Source organism: Helianthus annuus, chromosome 10 (genome assembly GCF_002127325.2).
Source record: "Helianthus annuus cultivar XRQ/B chromosome 10, HanXRQr2.0-SUNRISE, whole genome shotgun sequence".
Taxonomy (NCBI): domain Eukaryota; kingdom Viridiplantae; phylum Streptophyta; class Magnoliopsida; order Asterales; family Asteraceae; genus Helianthus; species Helianthus annuus.
In genome coordinates, this window is record NC_035442.2 from 638,918 (window position 1) to 663,063 (window position 24,146).

The 24,146-nt window shown below is 35.9% G+C and overlaps 2 protein-coding genes across 2 annotated transcripts; one reads left to right on the forward strand and one right to left on the reverse strand.

Moving 5' to 3' along the window:
* The first annotated feature begins 4,734 nt into the window (after positions 1 to 4,734).
* LOC110883761 (glutamyl-tRNA reductase 1, chloroplastic) lies at positions 4,735 to 7,188 on the forward strand. The gene is made up of 3 exons (XM_022131402.2): positions 4,735 to 5,316; positions 5,539 to 5,780; positions 5,868 to 7,188. Exons 1-3 carry the CDS (start codon positions 5,073 to 5,075, stop codon positions 6,993 to 6,995), a joined length of 1,614 nt encoding a protein of 537 aa, XP_021987094.1. The 5' UTR covers positions 4,735 to 5,072; the 3' UTR covers positions 6,996 to 7,188.
* Positions 7,189 to 7,318: 130 nt separating this feature from the next.
* LOC110887042 lies at positions 7,319 to 8,007 on the reverse strand. The gene is made up of 2 exons (XM_022134950.1): positions 7,829 to 8,007; positions 7,319 to 7,742 (listed from the first exon to the last, which is right to left on the reverse strand). Exons 1-2 carry the CDS (start codon positions 8,005 to 8,007, stop codon positions 7,319 to 7,321), a joined length of 603 nt encoding a protein of 200 aa, XP_021990642.1.
* Positions 8,008 to 24,146: the final 16,139 nt, after the last annotated feature.

The following is a 24,146-nucleotide window of genomic DNA, read 5'->3' on the forward strand; positions in this document are numbered from 1 at the left end:
CTATTGCTAGTCATGTTAATTTTGCAAACATCAACATGTCCATTTTAAGTCATTTGCGTCTTGAGCGTTCCTTGCACATTTACAATTATTATTAAGGTATTCATTGTGTTACCTCTAAAAACCGGTTACAAGTACTTTTTATTGATTATTATTCCAGTTACAAGTAGTTTATTGATGATTATTCTTGTGTTACTTGGCTCTATTTCAGGAAAACCCAAGTGTTTCCCACATTTATCAAAACAAAATTGAATGTTTGAACTTTTAATCTTACGTGCTCCAATATTCATGGATGCACCAACCTAAAAAGGCATAACCTACCTCTTTGTTTAAAACAAATAAACAACCCTTTTTGGTTGGGCTGATGCAATCTTAATTGCTTGCTTGCTTTCTTTCTGATTAACCAACCCTTGATTCATTTTCGTCACAATCTGCCCTGCACTCAGATATTTGATACCACGTTTGCCCTCAACTCACTAAATTAGATTACAAAACAACCTCGTAAGAGAACCCGGGCTCGTCCATTATTCTATCACGGAAGAGAAGTTCAACGCGTGGAACTTTCATCTCCCCCACCCCGTGGACTTGCTATAACGCGTTATTCTATAACGCACTTCCATTTTCGTGATATTTTTAACGCGTTATTGTTTTTGTTTTGTGAGTCTAATTGTTGGTTGGGGGGAAATTGTTGGGTGTGGTGGTGAGTGATGACCACCCCGACTAAAAAAGGTTGTGAATGATGGAAAAATGGTCGATGACATGGCGGAACTTGATTGGTGCTTGTGAGTGATAGAATTCTATCACTAGTGAACCACCCCCCTCCCCTAAGGCTATGGGGTATGGGGCTTGGGTTGGGGGAAAACGCCCAAGCCACCACCCCGGGTGGGCTTGGGTTGGGGCGTGGCCCTTGGGGCTTGGCTTTCAAGCCGAGCGTGGGGCGGTCTTGACATCCTAGCTGGCTGCCTCCCATTCGCTCACCCCGCCATGTCATAGTGGCCATTTGAAAGTTTGAATTTTAAATTCAAACCGTTTGGGGGAAAACCCAAGCCCAACCCATGCCCCGCCATACCCCGCGGACACGTCACTAGGCGGTGGGGGGCTCCCATTCCAGGTGTCAACAAATGCCCCAACCCAAGCCCAACCCAAGCCCCACCATACCTCACGGTCTAATTACTAACCGAGTTTATGGAAACACCAAACCGCATAACTGGAGCCTACGTATATCATCTCTTATAATTCAGTTTTGTGTCTAAACCAATACTACTAATGTATACACATATCATTTACCGATACATTTTTATATAAGAATTTAATATTTTGTCCCATCTATATATCTATTTTCTTAGACATAAACACAACAATTTCGGATATTTTATGGCATATTAAGTGCTTTCAAATTTTCAGCTGGATTCAGTGGCGGATCTAGGAGGTTTTTGGGAGGAACCCCCTTGGTTTGGAAAAAAAATGAAAAAATTAGTGGAAACCTTATACAATTTGGAAAAAATAGTGAAAATTAGTGAAAATCTATCAAAAGGATCCCGGTAGAAAAAATCCTGAATCCGCCACTGGCTGGATTTGTTTTTAAATTTTGATTTACTTTTGACATTACTTAGGCTATAGGGTGTGGTCATGACCATCATGACCCTCCATGTTAGTGTCATGTAACCCACCATCCAAAATCACTACCCTAAGGGTGTGGTCATGACCCAAACCACTAGCCGCTTATTTATTTTAATTTATCTTTGTCTAAAGAAAAAGGAAATGATTTGTTGAAAAATGGAAAGGAGGACCATGGTTGCCATGGTTTAATCCATGCAAATCATGGTGGATCAATCAAAGAGATGGTGTAGCCTTCTATTCATGTTCCTTTGTGGCAAATCATAACCCTCACACCCTATAGCCTTATTTGAAAAAATCACCATTCTAGCCATTATTTACCAACTAGCTTTTCTAAATTAGCCTCGACATTAGTTATTTGGAAAAATCACCGTTCTAGCCATTATTGACCAACTCACTTTTCTAAATTAGCCATGTGGCGTCTTTTTGGGAGAGATCTCACTCAGCTGGGTTTCTCATGCATAATGTTAAGAAGTTTTAGTAATCAACTAATTAAAAAACGACACGTGACAATTTTAGTTTGAAGCGGCTGAGAAACTCCACAACGCCGCAAAGTCAGTGGAAGCGTCTGACTTGAGCCGCTTCCATTGGCTCAAGACGACTCAGAGTAAAATGGCTTAAACGGCTCAATTTTTTGGCTCAAACGACTTAGACTTATTGAGATGTTTGGATGAGCCACTTCAGCCCATTTTTTAGGCCCTTGGATGTTTCAACATTAGTTAATTTTTTTGTTTTTCTTTTTTTTTTTTAATTTTTAACTGAGACGTCTGCATGTTAAACAATTGAGCCGTTTGCAACTTATGACGTCTGAAACATCGAGCCAGACGTCTAAGCCGTCTTGAACTGATGGAAGCGGCTCAAGCTAGACGCTTCCACTAACTTTGCGGCGCTATGGAGTCTCTCCGCCGCTTCAAACAAAAAATTGTCACATGTCATTTTTTAATTGGTTGTTAGACCACCCGTAGTGGGGCGTGATTTTTAAAAAAATTGAAAAAAAAAACGCCCCAAAACGCCCCCTCCATTACACTAGGCGTTATTTAAAAAAAAAATCAGAAATTTGATTTTGGCGTTATTAAGAAAACGCTGCATAGCTCCATTTGATTCTTGCATGTGGCCAATGGGAGAAGAAGTGGGTTTGACTAGCCAATGATCATTTAGTTTGCTTTTTTTTTTTTTTTTTTTTTGTTTAATAATTGGAAGGGGTATTATTTGGGCATTATTCCCACTACGCCACTTTTGCAATAACGCCTCATGCTGACTGAACTGCCACGTGTCGGATAATACCCCATGGTGGGGACATTATTTTCCTTAACCCTCAACATTATGCATGAAAGGCCTTAACTAAGAACTCGAATAATTTAGAAAAATGGATTGATGAATGGCTAATTTGGTGATTTTTCCTAGTTATTTTCTAAATATCGTTGTTTGATCGATAATATTCCAATTCCCAAAGAAGTTTCATCTACTTTGTAGTAATCTAAATAAATTAAATTAAAATTCAAAACAAAAACCCCTTTTTAATTATGAGTGTGAATAGTTGCCACGATTTGAACAAAAATTGGTGGTGGAGAAAGACTTGAGAAGATCTCCATAGCGAATCCCTATCACAACTACCCAATCCCTTTCTTTCTAGTTCTTATCTTTTCCACATTTTCTAACTTTTTTTATGTTAAATTATAGTTTTTTTCAAAATACCCATTTTTTATTGTTTCGCCATCACACATCATGCGATCCGTTGCATAAGTGTTGAAGTTGACGGTATAATAATAACAACAATAATTGATTTTTTTGTAATTTAGTTTCATGTGTATCACATAAATTTACACAAGCAAATAGATACGTATATGGTTTTGACTAGTTATAACGATGTGTACGATTTTAAGTCCAATAACTGTTTCTTACGATTCTCCGTATGAAAACGTAAAATAAATTATATTGAAAATGAGGATTTGTAATTTTAACTTCAGTATTTCTTATGTTTTTGGTAATGTAAAATAATAATGTAGACTTATGAGTTATTTTCATCAACATTATTGAAGTAAACATTTTTAAGTTTAATAATTATCATTTTTATGTTATGCAAACCGGATTTATTTTTCCATTTTTCAAGATAACTAATTAATTATTTTGTTTTCAGCAAATTCTTTATTTATCTTATGTGATACGAATATTTGTATACTTTTATGAGATTTACTTTTTTTTAACGGCTAAAGAGTTTTTTCCTTTTAGCACCGGTTTAATATCCTTTATAAAATTTAGTTAATTGGTAAAAGGGTTAAGTATTAATAGTTATATCAGAACCCTGGGCTTATAGCTCAGTGGTTATGGAAATGAGGGAAGACTTTTGACCGAAAGGTCTCAAGTTCGATTCCTGATCCACCCGGGTTTTACCGGCTTTGCATTGTCGTGCCCTCGGGCGGGTGCAGGGTCGGGTTTTCCCCGGAACTGGTGGCATGGTGGGCTAGGGGCTCCGTGCGTGCAGGTTGGGCTGCCGCGGGCTACCTTTCGGCCAATGGGTGCCGCGTACGGAGTACCCGGCGATTCTTATGTTGGACGTTCAAAAAAAATTAATAGTTATATCAGGATGACTAATGTATGAGAAATGACTCGACAATCATGATTACTTATTTACTACTTTTTAACCCACCTACATCAAAAGTGATTTGATTGTTTTTGTATTTACAATCAAACCATAAACTTTTTTTCTTTATATAAATATCATTACTATAAATTGGATATATAATTTAATTTAATTTGCTTATGCTTCAAGTTAATTACTAATAGTTGAAAACTTAGGTCTAAAGATTGTAATAAATATATATCACATTGCCAATTTAAAATTTGAATAGATATTGGCAATTTTAATTTTTGAATTTTATATTAACAGAAAAGATACATGTGTTTATGGCTGTGGTTATGGTCAAAATTAAACGACTTAATAGGTTTTCTTATTAGAATAGTATGTAAAAATCAATAGAGTAAATTGCCAAAATCTATGAGGTTTGGTTATGTTTGTCATTTTCATCTAAAACAATTTTTTTTTGTACAATATAGTCCTTGAGGTTTGGACATTTTTGCCATTGTCATCTAATCATCTAATTTGTTTTATTTTTCCTATCAAATATTTGGATGAAAATGACAAAAACAATCACAAATCTCAGGAACAACTTCGGTAAAAAAATTAGACTTTTAGATGAAAGTGAAAAAATATCTCATGACAATTTTGGGAATTTACTCGAATGAAAAATAAAAAGGATGGAGGAATGAATGGGGATTAGATATGAGAGTGTGGATGACACCAATCAGAATTCACTGAAATCCCTACCCCGGGGCCCACTCCATCCATCTGTTTGTTGTGTTGTTATTTCCTTTCCTTGGTCGCCAATTACACACGCCCATTCATTCATTCATTCGCCATTTGAAGAAAGAAACTAAGTTAGGGTAGGGAGGGTTTGGAAATGGCTGCATTCGCTGGTGCCAAGCTTGAATCCATCTTCCACAGCAATGCTACTGCTGTTGCTGCTTCCTCTCCCCTATCTACTCACTTTCAAATTAAGCCTCCTCATAGAAGAACCCAGAGAGCAGCAAATGTTGTTAGGTGCGATTCATCATCATCATCATCATCATCATCAGATGTGGTCGTTTCATCCAATGCCTCCAGTCTATCTGCCCTTCAACAGCTCAAAACCTCCGCAGCTGACCGTAACAACTATTTCTTTCTTTCTTTCTTTCTTTCTCTACCTTGCTAATTGCTTCATTTACTGGTTGTTGTATATTTATTTATTTAATCATAAAATCAAATCTCGGTTTTAGTTATTATTTTTCAATTCGACGACTTAAATTAAACAATTTATTATTACCTGAAATGAATTCAGATCAACTATTCATGTAGTAAAATTGGCTTGGCTTGGTTTGGTTTGTTAGGGTATACCAAGGAAAAGAGTAGCATTATAGTGATTGGGCTGAGCATCCACACCACCCCTGTGGAAATAAGGGAAAAGCTTGCAATTCCTGAAGCAGAGTGGCCCAGAGCCATCAAGGAGCTCTGTGCTTTAAACCACATCGAGGAAGCTGCTGTTCTCTGTACCTGCAACCGCATGGAGATCTATGTTGTAGCTCTCTCTCAACATAGAGGGGTCAAAGAAGTCACCGAATGGATGTCCAAGGTACTCTCCACCCTATTATTATTATTTACATCCCATTTTTCATACCACATACACTGACTACTATATTATTTATTATTCTGCCTACAGACTGGTGGGATCCCCGTTTCCGAGATTTCCGATCACCGTTTTCTGCTATACAACACTGACGCCACACGCCACATCTTTCAAGTCTCCGCTGGACTCGAATCCTTAGTCCTTGGAGAAGGTCAGATTCTTGCTCAGGTCAAACAAGTGGCTAAAGTCAGTCAAGGCGTTGCTGGCTTCGGTAGGAACATTAGCGGTTTGTTCAAACACGCCATCATGGTTGGGAAGCGGGTCCGGACCGAGACCAGGATCGCAGAAGGAGCCGTTTCCGTTAGCTCCGCTGCCGTTGAGCTGGCACTCATGAAGCTTCCTCAGTCCGCCCATTCCACAGCCCGATGCTTACTCATAGGAGCAGGCAAAATGGGGAAACTTGTGATCAAACACTTGGTGTCCAAAGGGTGCACCAGAATAGTGGTTGTGAACAGATCCGTAGAAAAGGTGGACGCGCTTCGTGAGGAGTTCAAGGATATCGAGATTATTTACAAACCAGTTGGTGATATGATGACATGTGCTGGTGAAGCCGATGTGATCTTCACAAGCACTTCGTCCGAAACACCCTTGTTTTTGAAAGAAAACGTGGTTGACCTTCCTCCCGTGGGACCCGATGTTGGTGGGAAACGTCTTTTTATCGACATATCGGTGCCTAGAAACGTGGGTTCGTGTGTTAACGAAGTGGACAACACGAGAGCGTACAATGTGGATGATTTGAAAGAAGTGGTGGCTGCTAACAGGGAAGACAGGTTAAGAAAAGCAATGGAAGCTGAAGCGATCATTGCGGAAGAACTGAAGGTGTTTGAAGCATGGAGAGACTCGCTAGAAACGGTTCCTACGATTAGGAAACTAAGAGCGTATGCTGAAAGAATCAGAAGTAGTGACCTGGAGAAATGCCTGCAGAAAATGGGTGATAATGCAAACAATAATGCTAAAAAGGCGGTTGAGGCATTGAGTCGGGGTATAGTGAACAAGCTTCTTCATGGGCCGTTGCAGCATTTGAGATATGATGGAACGGATGACCGGACCTTGGATGAGACCCTTGAGAATATGCACGCTCTTAACAGAATGTTTAATTTGGAGACGGAAGTTTCTCTTTTGGAAGAAAAGATTCGAGCTAAAGTTGAACAACAAAAGTAAGCAAACACCCACAAATGAAATGACGATTGTTTTTTTTTGTATTGAGGAATGAACGTTCTCCCAACTGTGTTATTGATTCATAAACGTGGTTGTTGATCTTTGTAATTAATTAGATTACTCTTATCATATGTACATTATGATGTTTTCCCGATCAGAGTGTATGTATGAAAGTCAATACTTGATTTCGTGCCTCCATGTTTTCTTAAATGTTGATTCTTATTTAAGATGTAATGCTAGCAATGATGAGCCATGTAGATGTGATTCCAGTTGATTGGTTACTGGCTGGAAATTTCTTTGCAATCATAAAAGGTTGCCATCTTCTTTCATTCAAGACTATATAGAATCAGAAATTTCTCACATAATGGGATCTGGCCCACCCAGCAGTCCTTCCAGAAGAGAATCTCCTTGCCGTTATCCACCACCCCACGGAAGACACTCTCCAAATTGACTCCCCAATCTGTCAAATCTTGTGAAATACGGGCGACTTGTTTCCAAGGACCCGGCATAGATAGCTTGGACGGTATGCCACTCCACAACCTTGCGGTGTGATGAATGCTCCACACAACTTTCCTCCAAATGCTATTTTTATCCACCTTAAAACGCCACCACCTTTTGGCAAGCATGGTGACGTTTGCTTCTCTAAGTGACCCAATCCCAACACTTTCAAATTCTTTCGGTGCCATTATATCATTCCATGTCACCCATGTCGTTTTTTTATGATCCGGAGTCGCCCCCCAAAGAAAGTATCTATGCATACGTTCCAACTCTTTAATAACTTGGATAGGGGCTCGAAAAGAGAAAAATAGTACGCTGGGAGGGAGTTTAGGACAGACTTGACAAGTGTAAGGCGTCCGCCAAAAGAGAGGGTGTTGGCTTTCCATAAAGAAAGTCGTTTCTTGAACGTCTCCACTACCAGTTTCCAATTTCTAACAATGTTCATATTAGCTCCAACTTGTAATCCAAGGTACTTAAACGGAAAAGTACCCGCCCTACACCTTAAGATCGAAGCCATGGAATGCAATTGCCCAGCCCTTGGTCCCCCAATCCGTCAAATCTTATGTTACTTGTTGTATTGGTTTTCCTATTGGCATTATATTATGATTTTGGTTATAAAGTTGTTCCTAAATCATTTGCAGCCAGCTGCATATGGAGAAGCAATTTTCAACTGGTAGACTTTAATCCTACTGGCCAATGCGAAGTTGAGCTAGCTAAAGTCTTCCTTTTACATGTAGAAATATCTTTTGATCAATCTTGCATGCTAGATTGAAGGAATATTTTGTTCTTATATATGATATTACTCTACAATACACTGGTATTAGGCTACTGCTTGGATTTGTCTATTGTACTCTCCATTCCACATCCACCAGCTCAGACTCCAATCCTTTCACAAACTCTTCAGCCGACGTCAACTGCATTAACAACCCCCGAGCCGAAGCCAACAAATGATGAGCTGTAGTGAGCTTATTATGTTCCACCAACAGCCACGACTCAGCCACAGCTCGCGTGGCAATGAACAGGTTTCTCAGCCGTTCGATCATGGACGAGCTAGACTGCGCCCTCGGAACCAGCAACGACTTTTCTCCACCGTAGATCACCTCTTGTGTAGCCGGGTCGTTATAACAACACTGCGCCGATAACACGTGATGGGATCCAGTTGGGACCCGCAATTCAACTAGCACTTCCCTTTCCTCCTCAGCGTATAGATCACCGAACCGGTGTTTAACACCACCGGCTTTCCATTGCATGAATAAACCAACACCGGCTTTCCATTGCATGAATAAACCGCTGTGATCTCAGCCGTAATTTCTTGAGAGAACTTCAGGAATCAAGAGCCTATGGCTCTGATACCATGTCAATTTTTGGTAATCGAGAATTCAACCTTTACTAAAACTTTTCAAAAATTGTACAAGAATCAAACTGGAATAGATAAGAACTTTCAACCTTACCAACAGAACATCGACACGATGATCTGTTACTCTCTGAAACGACTTAACGGACTGATCTAACAAACAAGATCACAAAGCCCTAAATCCAGTTTACAACGAGGTGCGAGAGTTAAAATAATCTCTCAGTTAATGAACTAGCCACACTCCTTTTATATCAGCACCAAGGTTGAGCCCATTGATCAAAATAAGCCCATGAATGAATATCACATGTCTTCAGCCCATGAAGTCTTCAATTAACAGCCCATGAAGACTATAATCAGCAGCCTATCTAACTAGTCCATGATCAACCCATTAGCACTTGGAGGATGCGTCAGGCCGTGTCCTGGCCCAGACGTGAACCCTGTACACTCTTAGCCATAGCCCGTAACTCTCTCCAACGGTCCAATATTGTGTACATGCAACAACAAACACAAAAAATAAGTAGATAAAAGAAATAAAACTTATGCTATAACATGTGTTATAAAAGTATTAAATTGTATATGGATTAAACTTATGACATTTTAACAGACTTCATCTTATTCTTATATTCCTTAATCAGTGTATTAGCAGCTTTTGTTTTGTTGAGCTAATCACCTCTACTCATTTAGCGAAAATAAAACCAGTCAGTCAGTCTTTGAGTTCATCGGCTTATATTTTGAAAACCTTGATGGTTGAAATATCCGATTTATGAGTGTGCCTTGGATGTGAATGTATGCAATTTTTAATTAGAACTAACAGTTGACAATGAATTGATTGGTATATGTATGCTTACATGTAACCAGTGCGTGTTTTGATGATGGGTTGGACTCTATCAAGTACACTTGTAAGTACCGGTTATAATCAATTTCATAAATTTTAAGATGGGATGATTACACAGCATTATGTGAACCCGTAACTAGAGTTTGTTATGTTTTTCTTACAAGTTAGTTATTAGGGTTATGTCTTTAGTGTTTTGAGAGATATATAATAGGATGATGATACCTTTAACTTAAACAAAAGAAATAATGGTTTGTGGTGATAGTCCTCTTCTCTTGCCCATACTATTTGGCCCCTAATGCCAAAGGTACAACACAAAATTATTATGAGAGGAGTATCAATAATACATACCAAATGGATGGGTACCACATGACATGCATGCCACGATGCCCTTTTTTATAACACGTGACTCATAAATCACTTTTACAAGATTTGCAACGTGACATCAAACACACATAATGTTATGTATATTTACAACAAATTGGTACATATTATGAAAGGAATCAGTGATGTGTATCCCGTATTGACTCGATGCTAGTTAGGGCTAAGCCCGAGTAGTTAAACCTTTGGGTGTTAATGGACCCACCTAGAGAACTCGTCTATGAAGGTGATCAAATACTCCATCCAGCTTAGCAATCTTTGTTTCACCAGACCAAATACATCCAAGTGAACCAACTCAAGTAGTGAAGTACGTAGTTTTGGAGATTGCTTGATCAGATGGTTGCTTATGTCCCTTCCCAATTTGACACCCGGAGCTGGAGCATACCTCATCATAATTACATTTAACTTTGGTAACCTGATCATTATTTGCTCCTCCATCATAAGCCCGAGTTTATTATAGCCAACATGATGAAGCCTTTGGGGCCATTGACCCATGTTTTGGTACGCTGTTCTTCTTCTTTTCAACGTAAGAAGACTACATATCTTGTTGGTTTGATATGCCCAAGTGATGACATTCGAAAACACTGCTAGTGACGTCATATTTAAAAGGTTACACCAAGAGCAACGACTATATGTAGGTTGTTATTGTTAAATAAACTTGACATGGAATGATAAGCGACATTCATTAATTATGAATAATAAGTCTAGGTAATTTTACTTGTTATTATTATTATTACGAAATAATAACCATATCATAATCATACTAATAAATAATAAACAAATGCGTTTGTGGTTTTTTAAGATTTAAAACGATTGTAACATGTCGATTTGTAAGTTTGGGTACACTCAAAACAAACGTGATGCGTTTCATAAATCGGTCCAATCATACCACCAAGTAGGCAAGTATCATACATATATGGCCGTGGGCTTTTCAGAACTTTCTTGGGCTCATGAGCCATTAGCTACTTTATAAGAATTGGACATTTGGATTGGACGGTTGGGCCTCAGTTGTGAAAGTTTTAATTTAAATAGATGTGTTGAATTGGATGGATTAGTTCTTTCAGTTTGTTAAATTGGATGGATTTCATTTGATTCCCTACTTGGAGCATATAATAAACTAGTAGGAATACCCGCGCTACGTTGCGGGGTTTCGGTCGATATCTATTTTGGTTCAGTATACCAACCGAAAGAAATATCGACACATATTTTACATCGAACAAAAACCATAAAAATAAATTTAAATTGGACAGGGGGACGAATTGATTTTAAATTAATTGTAAATGAAAACGTAAATGTTATCTTAAATATAGCTTTAATGAAAAGAAACCTAAAACTAAAACACTAAACATAAAGAAAACTAAAAAATAAAAATTATAAAGTCTAGAAAAAAATCAAGAAAGAAACAAAAAAGTTAATTAATAGAATAATAACACTATCCACATAACTTGCTAATTGTAATTTGCGTTAAAGCGTAGACCAACTGAAAAGATACACAAAAATAAGCATGAAAACGAATTATATTTGACCCATATTTCCGAAGAAAATTTACGTCGAATCATAAACCAACTTAAATTTATACCGAAGCTTGCATAAAAATAAGCACGTAAGAAAATAGTTACGGCGTGTCGAAACGTAAAGTGACTCGAATTTATAGTGTTTAATGTAAACGTATTATATTTTACTCGACGTGTTTCCGAACAAAATTTAAGTCAAAACGTAGACCATTTGAACACATACATAAAAATAAATATGAAAACATATTATATTTTAACCTGCTCATTTATAGGAAAAAAATTACATCAAAACGTAAACCAACAGAAAATATACATAATAGTAAGCATAAGGAATATATTATATTTGACCCAACTTATTAACGGGGAAAATTTACGTATATACGTAAACCAATTTAAATTTATAGAAACATGTATATAAAAATAAACACGTAAAGCTTGATTACAAAACTTTTATAAAGTTAAGAGGTTGAAATTGTTAACGCTGAAAGTTAAAAGAGGTAAAAGTTTAAAAAAATAATAAAGACAAAAAAGAAAAAGTAAAAAAAAAAGCAAAAAGAAAAAAAAAACAAGTTACTGTACAAGCCCTTTGAAATTGTTAGGATATAGAATTAACATAATATTTTAAAATTGTGTTTACATGTTTATATATTTGCGACAGATACGTGATTAGTATTTTTTTTTTTAATTCACTACAATGATTTATCAACTAATATTTTTCTTTCTTGTTAATTGTGTTTTGCATCATACTTATTGTACATGGTACGCCTTTGAAGATTCACAATGCAAAACTTCAAAAAAGTTGTTACGTCACCTCTCTTCACCAGAATGCTTTGCTTCTCTCACAGCAAAAAGTAAATAAAAACAAAAAAAAAAAAAAACAAAACGAGTCAAAAATGCTCCTCCCCCTCTTTTGCATAATTTGTTTCTGGTCGTTTTTAGCAAAAATGCATCTTCACACTCTCCCCACCACATCAGTTGCGTGAGTTCAAAAACATACACAGAGATGCTTTTATTAGTTCTAAGTTGTCCCTCACATTGGGATGCTCTTCTTACTTCTAAGTCTTACCTCATATTCGTTAAATATATTCCATCTTCCTTGTGAGTTAGCTGTCAAATCAAATTTATTACACACGGCATCAACCATGATTATTAAAACGAATAATTATAAGATAAGAACGTAACAAAATAAAGAATTAATCTCATATTATTAGAAGACGAATTGGGTAATAAGTAATTTTTAGGCAAGTGTGGATAGAATTAGTGGAGGTGTGCCTTTTTTAATCGACATAGTCCTTTGATTTTTTTATTGAGTTAAAATCTTACAATTTGGGCTTAATTAGGCCATTTGAGTTAGAGGTGGACTTTAATTACATGTTCAAAGTTGTAGTAAATCAAATGTTTATATTTTGTAAGTTTAAATTTGAATGTGAGCCAAATATCTAAATAGACCGTAATCATATGACCATTTTGACATTAATCTTAATGATTAAAAAATTTTATAAATATAGAAGATGATAATCGTCCATAAACATCTTTTTCTTTTCTACAGTATCGTTGTTTCAAGAGGTTAAGATAAACAAATTAAAAGTTATTTTAGCCAAATAAACGGGCGATTGTAAGCTCATTAAGATAAGCGAGTCAGTTCAGCTTGGTTCATTTGTGTTTAGTTGAGATAAATTATGTATATGAGATTTATATTCGTACATATGTAACCTTTAAATTAAATTTTTAGGGGCCCGTCTCGAAATTTTATGAAGGGTTGGTGTCAAAACTTTATGGGGTCAGTCAAGATTTTAACATATACAATACAAATAGTTTTTTTTTCTTCACAGGGTGTGACTGACCCTTATACAATAGCACTAGGTTCGCCCCGCTTGTTTCATGTTTTAAAGTTACATGACTCAGTTCAAGCCGACCCGAATCAGAGCTAAAAAAACCATTATACAGCGATAAATAAATGAACCATTTCCGTCACTCATCGAAAAAAAATTATGGTTCTACCACTAATTTTTGAATTATGTGAGTACAAGTAAGGTAGAGGCATGTGCCCCTAGTCATACAAGTCCAACACGTCTTTTACAACAGTAAGCTAGCATTTTGTATTTTTTTTCATAGATGTAAACAACTTTTATTCGGTGTCCCATTTAAGATTTTGTCTATCAACAAATTGTTGTATTGGTTGAATATGGAAACATCTTTGCGTATACAACATGAAGGGTTAAAACAAGAATTTGGATGCCCCGGTTTCATGTTGGGTTTAAGTTTTCAATGAATAAAAATGAACAAATTGTAATGAAGGAAAGGTATATGTATATATAGTTTGTTAGTTACAAACCAATTTAAGTATAAAACTTTGATATAACACACACATATAGATCTGTTTTCTTTTAGGGAGAATTTCATACAATACAACTCTTTCGGAATAAGGACAACAATGTGATTAAATTCGATTTTAACACTTTTAAGAACAATGTTATTGTACTTAGTACAAGTTTTGATGTATAAACAAGGGTTAAGTTATTCTATACAGACTCCTAATTGTAAGAAGTGTAAAAAGGCTTTATAGAGTGACAAATGTTTAATAACCTAAAACCTAAACCTAGTACATCATCACCCAAAACTTCAACACCCACCCCACCCGCCACCACCCAAAAACCTAACCCCCCACCCCCCACCCTCCCCCCCTCCCCCCCCCACACACACACACAAAAAAAAAAAAAAAACTATTGTATTTAGTACAAGTTTTTTTTAGTGAGTTGTTTTAAGAGCCTTTATACATTTCTTATTTTAAGGAGCCTTTGTATTTGATTCTAATCCGTATAAACAACTCTTCTTTACAAATTTGTCCCATTTAGTCTACATTAATTTGCATTTGAGAAAGTATTAAATATTTTTTATATTTATTAATCCCTATTTAATGACATGAGCTTTATTTATTTATTTAGGGGTAACTTTGTAAAATAGTAACCAAGTTTTAAAAGTGTTCCAATTAGGTCACTCAAGTTTCAAAAGTGTTCCAATCAGGTCATTCAACATTCATTCTTCATTAAAATTAAGGGTTGTTTCATCAATTTCATAGGTAACCGTGGTGATGTGGATTTTTGTTTCTTTTTTCTCTTTTATTTGATGCTAACGTCGAGTGATGACGTGGATTGTAACTTGTTTTTTTTTAATTTTTAATGTAATTAAATGGTTTTTATTTATAATAAATATAATTTCATATATTAAAATAATTCGACATGAGCATCTTATGATCCATTTTTTTCTTGACACATGGAAAAAAGGACATGACTCGATTTGATTGTTAAGTTATCTAATCTGGACAAAAACAACACCAGTGACCTAATTAGAACACTTTTGAAACTTGGTTATTATTCTGTGAAATATTCCCATTTATTTATCCGTATTTAATGACATTAAATTTTATTTATTTTTATTTTACCATAATTTTAAATTTAAATTTCGTTTATTCATTTTCTTAACCTATATTTTTACAATGAAATTTTAGGGGTGGCAAAATGGGTGGGTTGGGTAAGTTTGGGTAATGGGTTAGAATGGGTATGGGTTAGGATGAGTTTATTAAGAAATGAGTTACGATGAATTTAGGTCAAGATGAGTTTTTATTAAGATAGATTTGGATATGATAGGCTAAAATTAATCACTGGCAAAAAGATGACAAATGTGAACAACACATTGAAACTAACTAACAATAAATAAAACAGCTGAAATGTAACAATTACAAATATACAGTAACAATTATAACAAAAGTATAAAACCTACAACTACACTATAATCCTAACTTCCATCTTTTAACAATTCTCTTCCAATTTACAAATAAGTGCAGATATTAGGTCTATATTCGCAGTGGCGGATCCAGGAATGTTTTTCAAGGGGTTCACTTTTTTAAATGTTCCAATATCATATGTCCGAACATAAAAAAATATGGGTCGGTTCGACGGTTCGGATCGAATAAAATTCATCACATAATAAAAATACAATACAATAATGAAAAAAACAATGTCATGGTTTTAAAACATGTAATATAAATAAGACGATCTTTACGGAAAAAAACATACCTACAGTTAGTCCCTACCCTACGAGGTTTCATCTTTTGAAAACGTTGCATCTCAAGCCCCACCCCCTCACGCAATCATGCCACCCCACGTCCACCTTCTTCCCCATCTCAAGCTGCCCCACGCCCACGAGCCCCCACCTCGCACCCCCTTTGTGGCAGTGTGCGCTCCCCGTGGCCCATTGAGATGGCACCTTCCATGCCCTCTTTGAAGCCCGCACCGTATAGCCTAGGGGATGTGTTTACTTTAAGTATCAAATTATCAGTTTGGATAACAGTTTCAGACAACTCTCATCATGAAAGACAAATAATGGAACCTTAAAGAAAGCCCTTTTTACCATATCTAAGTCTTCACCACTCCAACCCTACTGAGTTCAATAAGAGCAACATATCAAAGATAAACTGCTCCTAAATTCAATAGCCCCTAATCTCCTAATCTGACCTAACTTAATACTAATCATAAATTTAGCAAAATCAAGAAATTCAAAAGAATTAAAAAAGAAATTACCTGAAATTCTCTCAATTATTTTTACCTTTACGAAGCTCAAAAGCATCAAGATTCAAAAACATAGCAGAGAAAACCAGCAAAATAAAACCCTAACTCAAATTACTCATCTTTAATAATTAATATCTCCAATTACCCTTAAATCTATGAACCAAGATGAATAAGAAAAGCCCAGAAGATATTTACTTAAATGAGCAAAGAGAAAGTAGTTGTTGGAATTTGATGAAGACCCTTTTTCTTACAAGTTGGGTTTTGAAATAAAAAGGGGGAGTTGCTTTAACAAACTGGGAAGAAGAGGCGGAGAACCTCTGAGAGTAAACTTTTGAATTAAAAGAAAAAAGATATAAAAACGGAAAAGAAGACTTTAACTAGACTCGAACTCGGAACCAGTAGAATAATCTACGCGCATATTTACCGGTAAGTGACTCTTTACATTTGTTTATCAGGTTCCTCTACAAAATATTAAAGGGGTTCCTTTAAAATTTCTTATATAACTTAACACTATAAATTACGAACCGAACGGGTTCCTAGGAACCCCCTAACTAGCTCTAGATCCGCCCCTGTATATTCGAATTCAATACAAACATGATAACGATTAACGAAACCCTAAGCCTAATAACTTACAAAATGATTAGAAATTCGAGCTACACGCACTGTACATACAGATAAACATATGAATTGAACCGCATAAGGAGAAAAGAGTTACCGGTTGAACGGTCGGAAACCGCCGGTGAGCGAAGGAGCGGTGGCGGAGCTGCCGGTTGGATTTGCGGCGGGCTGGCGGGTCGTGTGCAGAAGCGGTGGTTGATGGTCGAAGTATGGTGGCTTAGACGTGCTCCAAATACGGTGTTGGTTGAGAGGCGGAGTTGTGTTGGTCGGAGATGGTGGAATGGAGGTTGTAGGATGGTGGTAATTTGGGTAATTTGAGCGTGGGAGATGAGAAAAAAGAAGAATGCGTTGGTTTTAGGGTTTACCCAAAGAAACCCATCCTGACCCACGATGTTATTTTGTTATTTTTTAAAGTTACCCATCTTGACCTTCTTAACAATTCTTGTTAACCCAACTTAACCCATCTACTACAAAAGTAATACCCATCCTAAACCAAAATTGAATGTATGGGTTGATTTTGCCGGGTCTAGAAATTTATAACACAATTTTAATTTTAAATATTATTTATTCATTTTTCTTAACCTACATTTTTACAATTACGTAATTTTTCATGCTTTCCGAATATATCGTTGTTAAGTGTGTTTTCTCTACGTTTAGATTTTCAAAGACAAGTAGCTGCAACGTAAAAAGGGCGTTATCTCGTCGCTTAGCATGGGTATACCAGGTTATATATTATTTACAAGTTTGGTGAATAATAATTTTATTTTTTTTAATAATACGAATTTTATTTCAAACAATATTTAATTCTTTTGTTTTTTCTAATAATATTTGATATTTTTTCAATAATAGTTATATATATAGATATATATATTAATTGTTACCCATTTATGCATATATTATAAATAAAATACGTTTTAACACGTTAACATTTTGCTAATTTAGTTTTTCTCTGATTACTTGCATTTATTGGCTTAAAAAAACTAAATACATAATAGTTTGATTTTTTTTATTTTATTGAAAACGAGGTTGTGTTCGAAGCAGTCCTTTTTGGTATCATAGGCTAGATCAAGAGTCAATGTCATGATTCAATACCATCCGAACAACGTCGATACCAGTATAAGTATTATCGAAACCGGTATGGGTATATACTTTAAAATATATACACCTTTAGTTTTTATGTAATTTGATTTTCCTTTGATAAATCATGTTCATTATGTTTTTATGAAGTTAAATACGTGACTGTGGTTAATACTTTTTTCCCATCATTCCTGTATAAACTTTGTTAAAAAGAGAGTTTTATTCAAAATAGTACCATGATGAACCGATACCAACATCAATACTGATATAGTTATTATTGGAACCAGCACTGATATAATTATTATCAGAATTGACACTTGGCACTGGTATTCTTTTTTATGGTTTTCAATGTAAAACAAATTCTTTTGGACATATCACGAACTTAAACCGAGTGTTGGTACCTGTAATACCCCGAAAATTCCGTCCAATTATGTGACGACACGTGTCCAATTCTCTAACTAATCCCGACTATATGGAGGGAGAAACCTCCAACTAACCCCGATTATGTGGAAGGAGGAAGGACCTACACTGTACGTCACTAAAACTTGTTTTGAATCTCTGACTAATCTACTCTCTGGGAAGGGGAGAGAAATTATTATTGAGTGTTAACTAAAACGCGTCCCGGATCTCCGGCTAATCCCAAGTACGTGGAAGGAGAGGGACTAAAAGTGCCAATTGGCGAAAGATGTAAAGTCCAAGGACTAAATATGAAAGATGTCAATTTTGAGTTCTGGAGGTCCCATACGACCGCAAGGACTTACCCCTTACGGTCCGTAAGCTTGTTTAAAAGTTCTGCGCGCTTAAGGTCCTTACGGACCGTAAGCTATAAACCCTTACAGTCCGTAAGGGACTGCCAGTGGCAGTTTATGCTTGCTGCCCAAGTATTTCTGCCATGTTGCCACCTATATCGCATTATGCTACCCTTGTGCAGCTTCTAACACCTCATTGCACACCTGGGATGATCCTAGAACAATCCCTAACACTTGGCATGATCTCCTTTCAGTCATTCAAGTATTAATAGCCATGGAACCTCCCTCATTCTTTGCTCATTCATACTCTCTTCTCTCTAACTCTCTTGGAGCTCTCCTCGGGACAAGAGGACTCCCATTCAAGTTCTATTCTGCTCAAACACTTCCAAGTTAGTGTTTCTACTTAGTCTTTTTCATTTATTTAGTTATTTGAAGTTTAAATTCAAACAGTTGACTTTAGCTTCTGACCATTTTGGTCAGTGGCGGATCTAGGATTCCGATCAAGCGGTAACGTTTTATAAATAGGCGGTAACGAAATCGAAAAAACGTCAAATTTTTACAAAATTTACACTAAAAACGTCAAAAAATTTCCGACCAAGCGGTAGCGGAGGCTACCCCTTGTTACTACATACATCCGCCCCTGATTTTGGTCAAGGTAAAGTTCAATCCAAACTTTCCTACGTGATCATAATAATGTTGGTATGATCCCTCTGTGATCATACCATCGGATAATCACGTTTACTCGTTGAATTGTTAAGTTGAGCATATTACGTAAAAGTTGATTTTTCGCCTAAAATGCATAAATGGTTTCTATAACTTATAACTCAAATGTTTTAACATATATCCAAATATTCGTAGCACTTATTTCTTTATCCATAGATTTTGTTTTAATTTTAACTTGAATATAGTTTTTTCTTTTATTATCTGTATGTATAGATATCATAATATATTGTTTTTAACTTTTTATAATTTTCAATAAATATTGAAATGTTTATCTGAGATTGAAATTGTAATTACTTTTTGGCATTAACTTCTTTTTAATATGTGATGAAGTATTTATTTTTGGATACATGTGACTTGTTTCATTTTAATTAATTTCATAGTTTTTATACGAATCTACTCGTGTACATACATAATATACTATATGTTGATAATATACACATATGTAACCATTTTTGAATATAATACACATATGTATAAAAGTCTGTACGCATGTGTATAAACTAACAGTTGTGTATCTAGTATAAACTGATAGTTAGCGAGGCTATACACATATGTATAAACTAACAACTGTGTATCTTGTATAAATTGATAGTTAGCGAGACTGTACACATGTGTATAAACTAACTTTTTACATATATGTCATAAGTTATTACACATATATATAATTTGACTATTACACAAATGTAAAGTACTCTTAACATGTATGTAATCATAAAAATATATATAATAAATGATATAAGTGTCCAAAATATAAATATATTTATAAAATGATTGTTCATTAGAAGTTCTGAAAGTTCTGGAATTATTTAGAGTTCTGAAAAATATATATTATCAATTTTCTAAAAAAATAAATAAATAGTAACATATAAAAATATAGAAAAAGAGAATAAAAATCCATTTTAAAAGTGTCTTTCTTAAAGTTTTTAAGTATCTATTAAGTTACTAGTATTAAGCTTCTGCGTTGCAGCGGTTGTCATAAAATTGTGTTAAGTAGTAGCAATAGTATAACATTGTCAACAACCACCAACACCGGAAAAACTCGTAAAAACAGAATAAATAAAAACGGGAAAAAAATAACGCCGAGCGAAAAGCAGACGTAAAATCTTTGAATCACACACGCTCGTTGCTGAGAAATTAAACCGAAACGTAAAACATAGAAAAATAACTAAGTCCATCCAGGACCCGCATGTTGGACGAACTTGTCAAACGCAGAAAAATAGATGTGACGCGACGGGCCAGTCAAACGGGAAAAAATATACAAAAAAATGTTGAACCACACATGCACGTTGCAGCGTTAACTTACAAAATTTAGAACGAAACGAAAAACTTGGGAAAGATGAAAGGATGGTGGACCAAAATTAAAAATAAAAAAAGAGTTGGGATTAAATTGCAAAAGATGAAAAACTTTGGGTTAAAAGTAAAAAAAACAAAGGGTCTAAATTGCAAAATTGAAGCTATTTATTAATTTTAGATAAAAATAAGGATAAAAATAAGTGATATCTATATATATTGGTTATTAATTAATATTAATATTAAAAGAAATTTATTAAATAAATATAAATAAAATTTATGAGGTTGAAGGAGAGAATGCCATGTGACATTATTTGGAGTCTTTTATTAAAAAGAGAATATTTTAGAATGAAAAACTAAAAACATAAATAAAAATCTCCCTTATTTTAAATGTGAAGGCGGTTATGCGCATGTATTCACACACATTCTATATACAAATAAAGATCATATTAAACAAGAAAACCCAAAACACGAAAAAGTGTTATGAGAAGTTTGGACCGTGAATGAACAATTCAAAAGGGGGTGGCGGCGCAACTTGTTGCCCGACTGCCTGCCATGGCTTTGTAATTGTCTTTTTTTCGTGTGGAATGAACATTCAGCATTCAAAAAAAAAAATGAATGGTAAAAATGAGTGTATGTGTTTTGCGTAGATGTTAGTTATTGATGAAACAGTGGTTAACCAAGGAAAGTTAATTTACTGGTCTCGTCAAGTAGGGTTAATCCCTTCTTTCCGAGGATTGGTGGCTGGATCGTCCGCTGATCTGTCTCCTGTACAAGGAAACACACCGTGACTCGTAACAAGGAGGATTGGGTGGGGGTGCTCCTTGTTACCACTCTTCGGCGTGAGAATCAGTATTTGCTTGAGAGCAAAGTGTGTGATAGTAGTAAGTGTGAGAGTAGAGAAGCGATACCTCAAACCTGGTCCGGGATGGGTATATATAGCCGAAGAGTGAAGGAGGGTAATTAAGTGGCTAGACTAACAACGCGCAGCCCTTTGCAAGTATGTCAGGCGCGTAGGTCACGGAGGTGACGCCACTTCCCACTGTGGCTGTCAGTCTGTGTGCCAGCGTTGCTTACGTGTGGGCTGGACAGATGACTGCTATCAGTGCCACTTGCCGTTTTGGCTACTTAAGTCAAAGTGTCAGTCCCACTTGCGTCGTCAATAGGATGCGGTGCTGGGCCGCATCGCTATCTGCGGTAACCGCAGTTGTTTTCGCGTCCCTTGTCTTGACGAAGGTATGTATAGGATGCGGTGCTAAGCTGCATCGCTATATGCGATAACTGCTGTTGTTACCGCATCCCTTCTCGTGACGAAAACAACCGTTTTCATACACAAGGTAAGTCTTCTCATCACTTGACCGATTGGAATCGTCAACCGCGTTCACGCGTGCCCGCACGGACGCAGATAAGTCCTTGCTGGTGAGAGTATTTGATTAGGATGATGGTCACTCGCGATTGCTTTAGTGCGAGATCTAGGACCATACTAGGGATGAGATCGGTACGATACCGGTACCGTACCGGTACCGATACCGTAAATACCGTTACCGAAATTGAGAAAATGTGGATACCGATTACCGTACCGTATTTATAGATTCGGTACCGGTACGATACCGGTATCGGTACCGGTATTTCGGTACTTTACCACATTGGTACCGCTTTGGTGTCATCCATTTTTTTTACCTAAAAAAATATTATGTGCAAGCCATCCATCCATTATTAACTGAACTAGAGTAATATATAGGGGAATGTAAAAAAAATGTAAACATATTAAACATCCATAGGTTCGACTTTTACCAAATTCCGAGTCACCATCAAGTTCGACAAAAGGGGTTTCTTCAACAATAGTGTCGTCTCCTTACACAACCAAACACAAAGATATTAAAAATCTAAAAACAAGAAAAGATATACTGATAATTTATAACCAAACCATTAAAAAATTAACTTTCTTCAATGGATTCCATGTTTTTTACCGATGATTATTAAATTCGGTATTAATACCGGTATTTACCGAAAAATACCGGTACCGATACCGTTTTTTACCGATACCGAATTTCGAAAAATCTATTACCGATACCGGTACCGTTTATGATCGGTACGGTACGGCATCGGTACGGTACCGGTATGGTACCGGTACGGTACCGGTATTTCGGTAAAAAATCTCATCCCTAGTCCATACCCTTTCAGTTATGGATGAGACGGGTAGTAACCAAAGGAATTGGTGTCATTGCTGACAAAGGAAAATAACTGATATACAATGATGACAAAAGAATTTCGTTCCACCTTTTCAAAAGCAAATTAATAAAATTAGCCGAATACATTGCCCTTGGGTGCAGTTGTTCCATGCCATATCCCGTCCCACTTTATATATATGGTTTTTACTATTCCATACTTTTTTTTAACGACAAACAACAACATTTTATTCATCACCGAACTTTTAAACAATACAATGATTAGTAAACTACTAAGGTGTTGTTTGTTTTTTCAGACAAAAACTGTCTGCAGTCTGATTTCAGCTGATTTTATATCTGCAGCTGAAGATATGGTCTGAAGGTCTGCAAGCTAAAAATATAATACTGTTTGTTTTATAAACTAGATATGTCTGTATAAGCTGAAAATTATTTAACTATCATAATTATCATAGTTGATAAAAGTCATTTAACATTCAAGTTACATAAAAAACCATAATAGCACCAAGTATCAATAACCTAAAAAGTAGTAAAATAAGCTCAAAGTACATTGTTTTGCATTAATTCTTGTGCTATTTGATCTCGAAGTTGACTCATAAATTCACGGTCCGCTGAACTTCCATGTCGTGGTACTTCTTCTTTTCTATTTTCACCACCATCTTGTACATGTTCATCTCCATCTTGAAGGTGTACATTTGGGTGATCACATTTGTGCGATTGAAATTCCTTTTCACCACCATCTTGTACATGTTCATCTCCATCTTGAAGGTGTACATTTGGGTGATCATATAATATAAACTTATTATATTATGGTAATACTAATACTAATATCAAAGATTGTTTGTTTGTTAACCAAACAAATGAAACGTAACATACTGCAAACCCACATGAATTAAACAACCAAAGTAAATAAAAAAGTAAATCAAATGATGATGTTAGTGTTGACTTGTTCCACAACAGTTCAACCAAATCAAAGACTAGATTACAAAACAAAATGAAAACAAGAACAGATAAATCATAAACCTAAAAAGTAATTTCAATTTTCAGCAACCGAATTGAAGCATAACCCATGAGAAAAATATCAAGACCCACATGAATATAACAGCAGCATAAATCAAGAAACTCACAATATCCAGATAAATTGAAACCTTTATATGATTTGGGTACTGATTGAAACTATATGAAGGGCATGTTTGGCTAAGCTTTTTGAAAACAAGTTATTGGCTTTTCCACCCTAACCCTAGAAAACGATTCAAACCAAAACCCTAACCCTAGAAAACGATTCAAACCGAAACCCTAACTCTAGATGATAAAGATGAACCTGTGGAATCGATCGGTGATGGTGGGAGCCGGCGATCTGTGGC

Coding starts and splice junctions, on each gene's coding strand:
- LOC110887042 (XM_022134950.1), bottom strand. CDS start 8,007: ATGGCTTCGATCTTAAGGTGTAGGGCGGGTACTTTTCCGTTTAAGTAC. Junction 7,743..7,828: donor GGACGCCTTACACTTGTCAA/GTCTGTCCTAAA, acceptor ACGTATGCATAG/ATACTTTCTTTGGGGGGCGA.
- LOC110883761 (XM_022131402.2), top strand. CDS start 5,073: ATGGCTGCATTCGCTGGTGCCAAGCTTGAATCCATCTTCCACAGCAAT. Junction 5,317..5,538: donor CAAAACCTCCGCAGCTGACC/GTAACAACTATT, acceptor TTGGTTTGTTAG/GGTATACCAAGGAAAAGAGT. Junction 5,781..5,867: donor TCACCGAATGGATGTCCAAG/GTACTCTCCACC, acceptor TTCTGCCTACAG/ACTGGTGGGATCCCCGTTTC.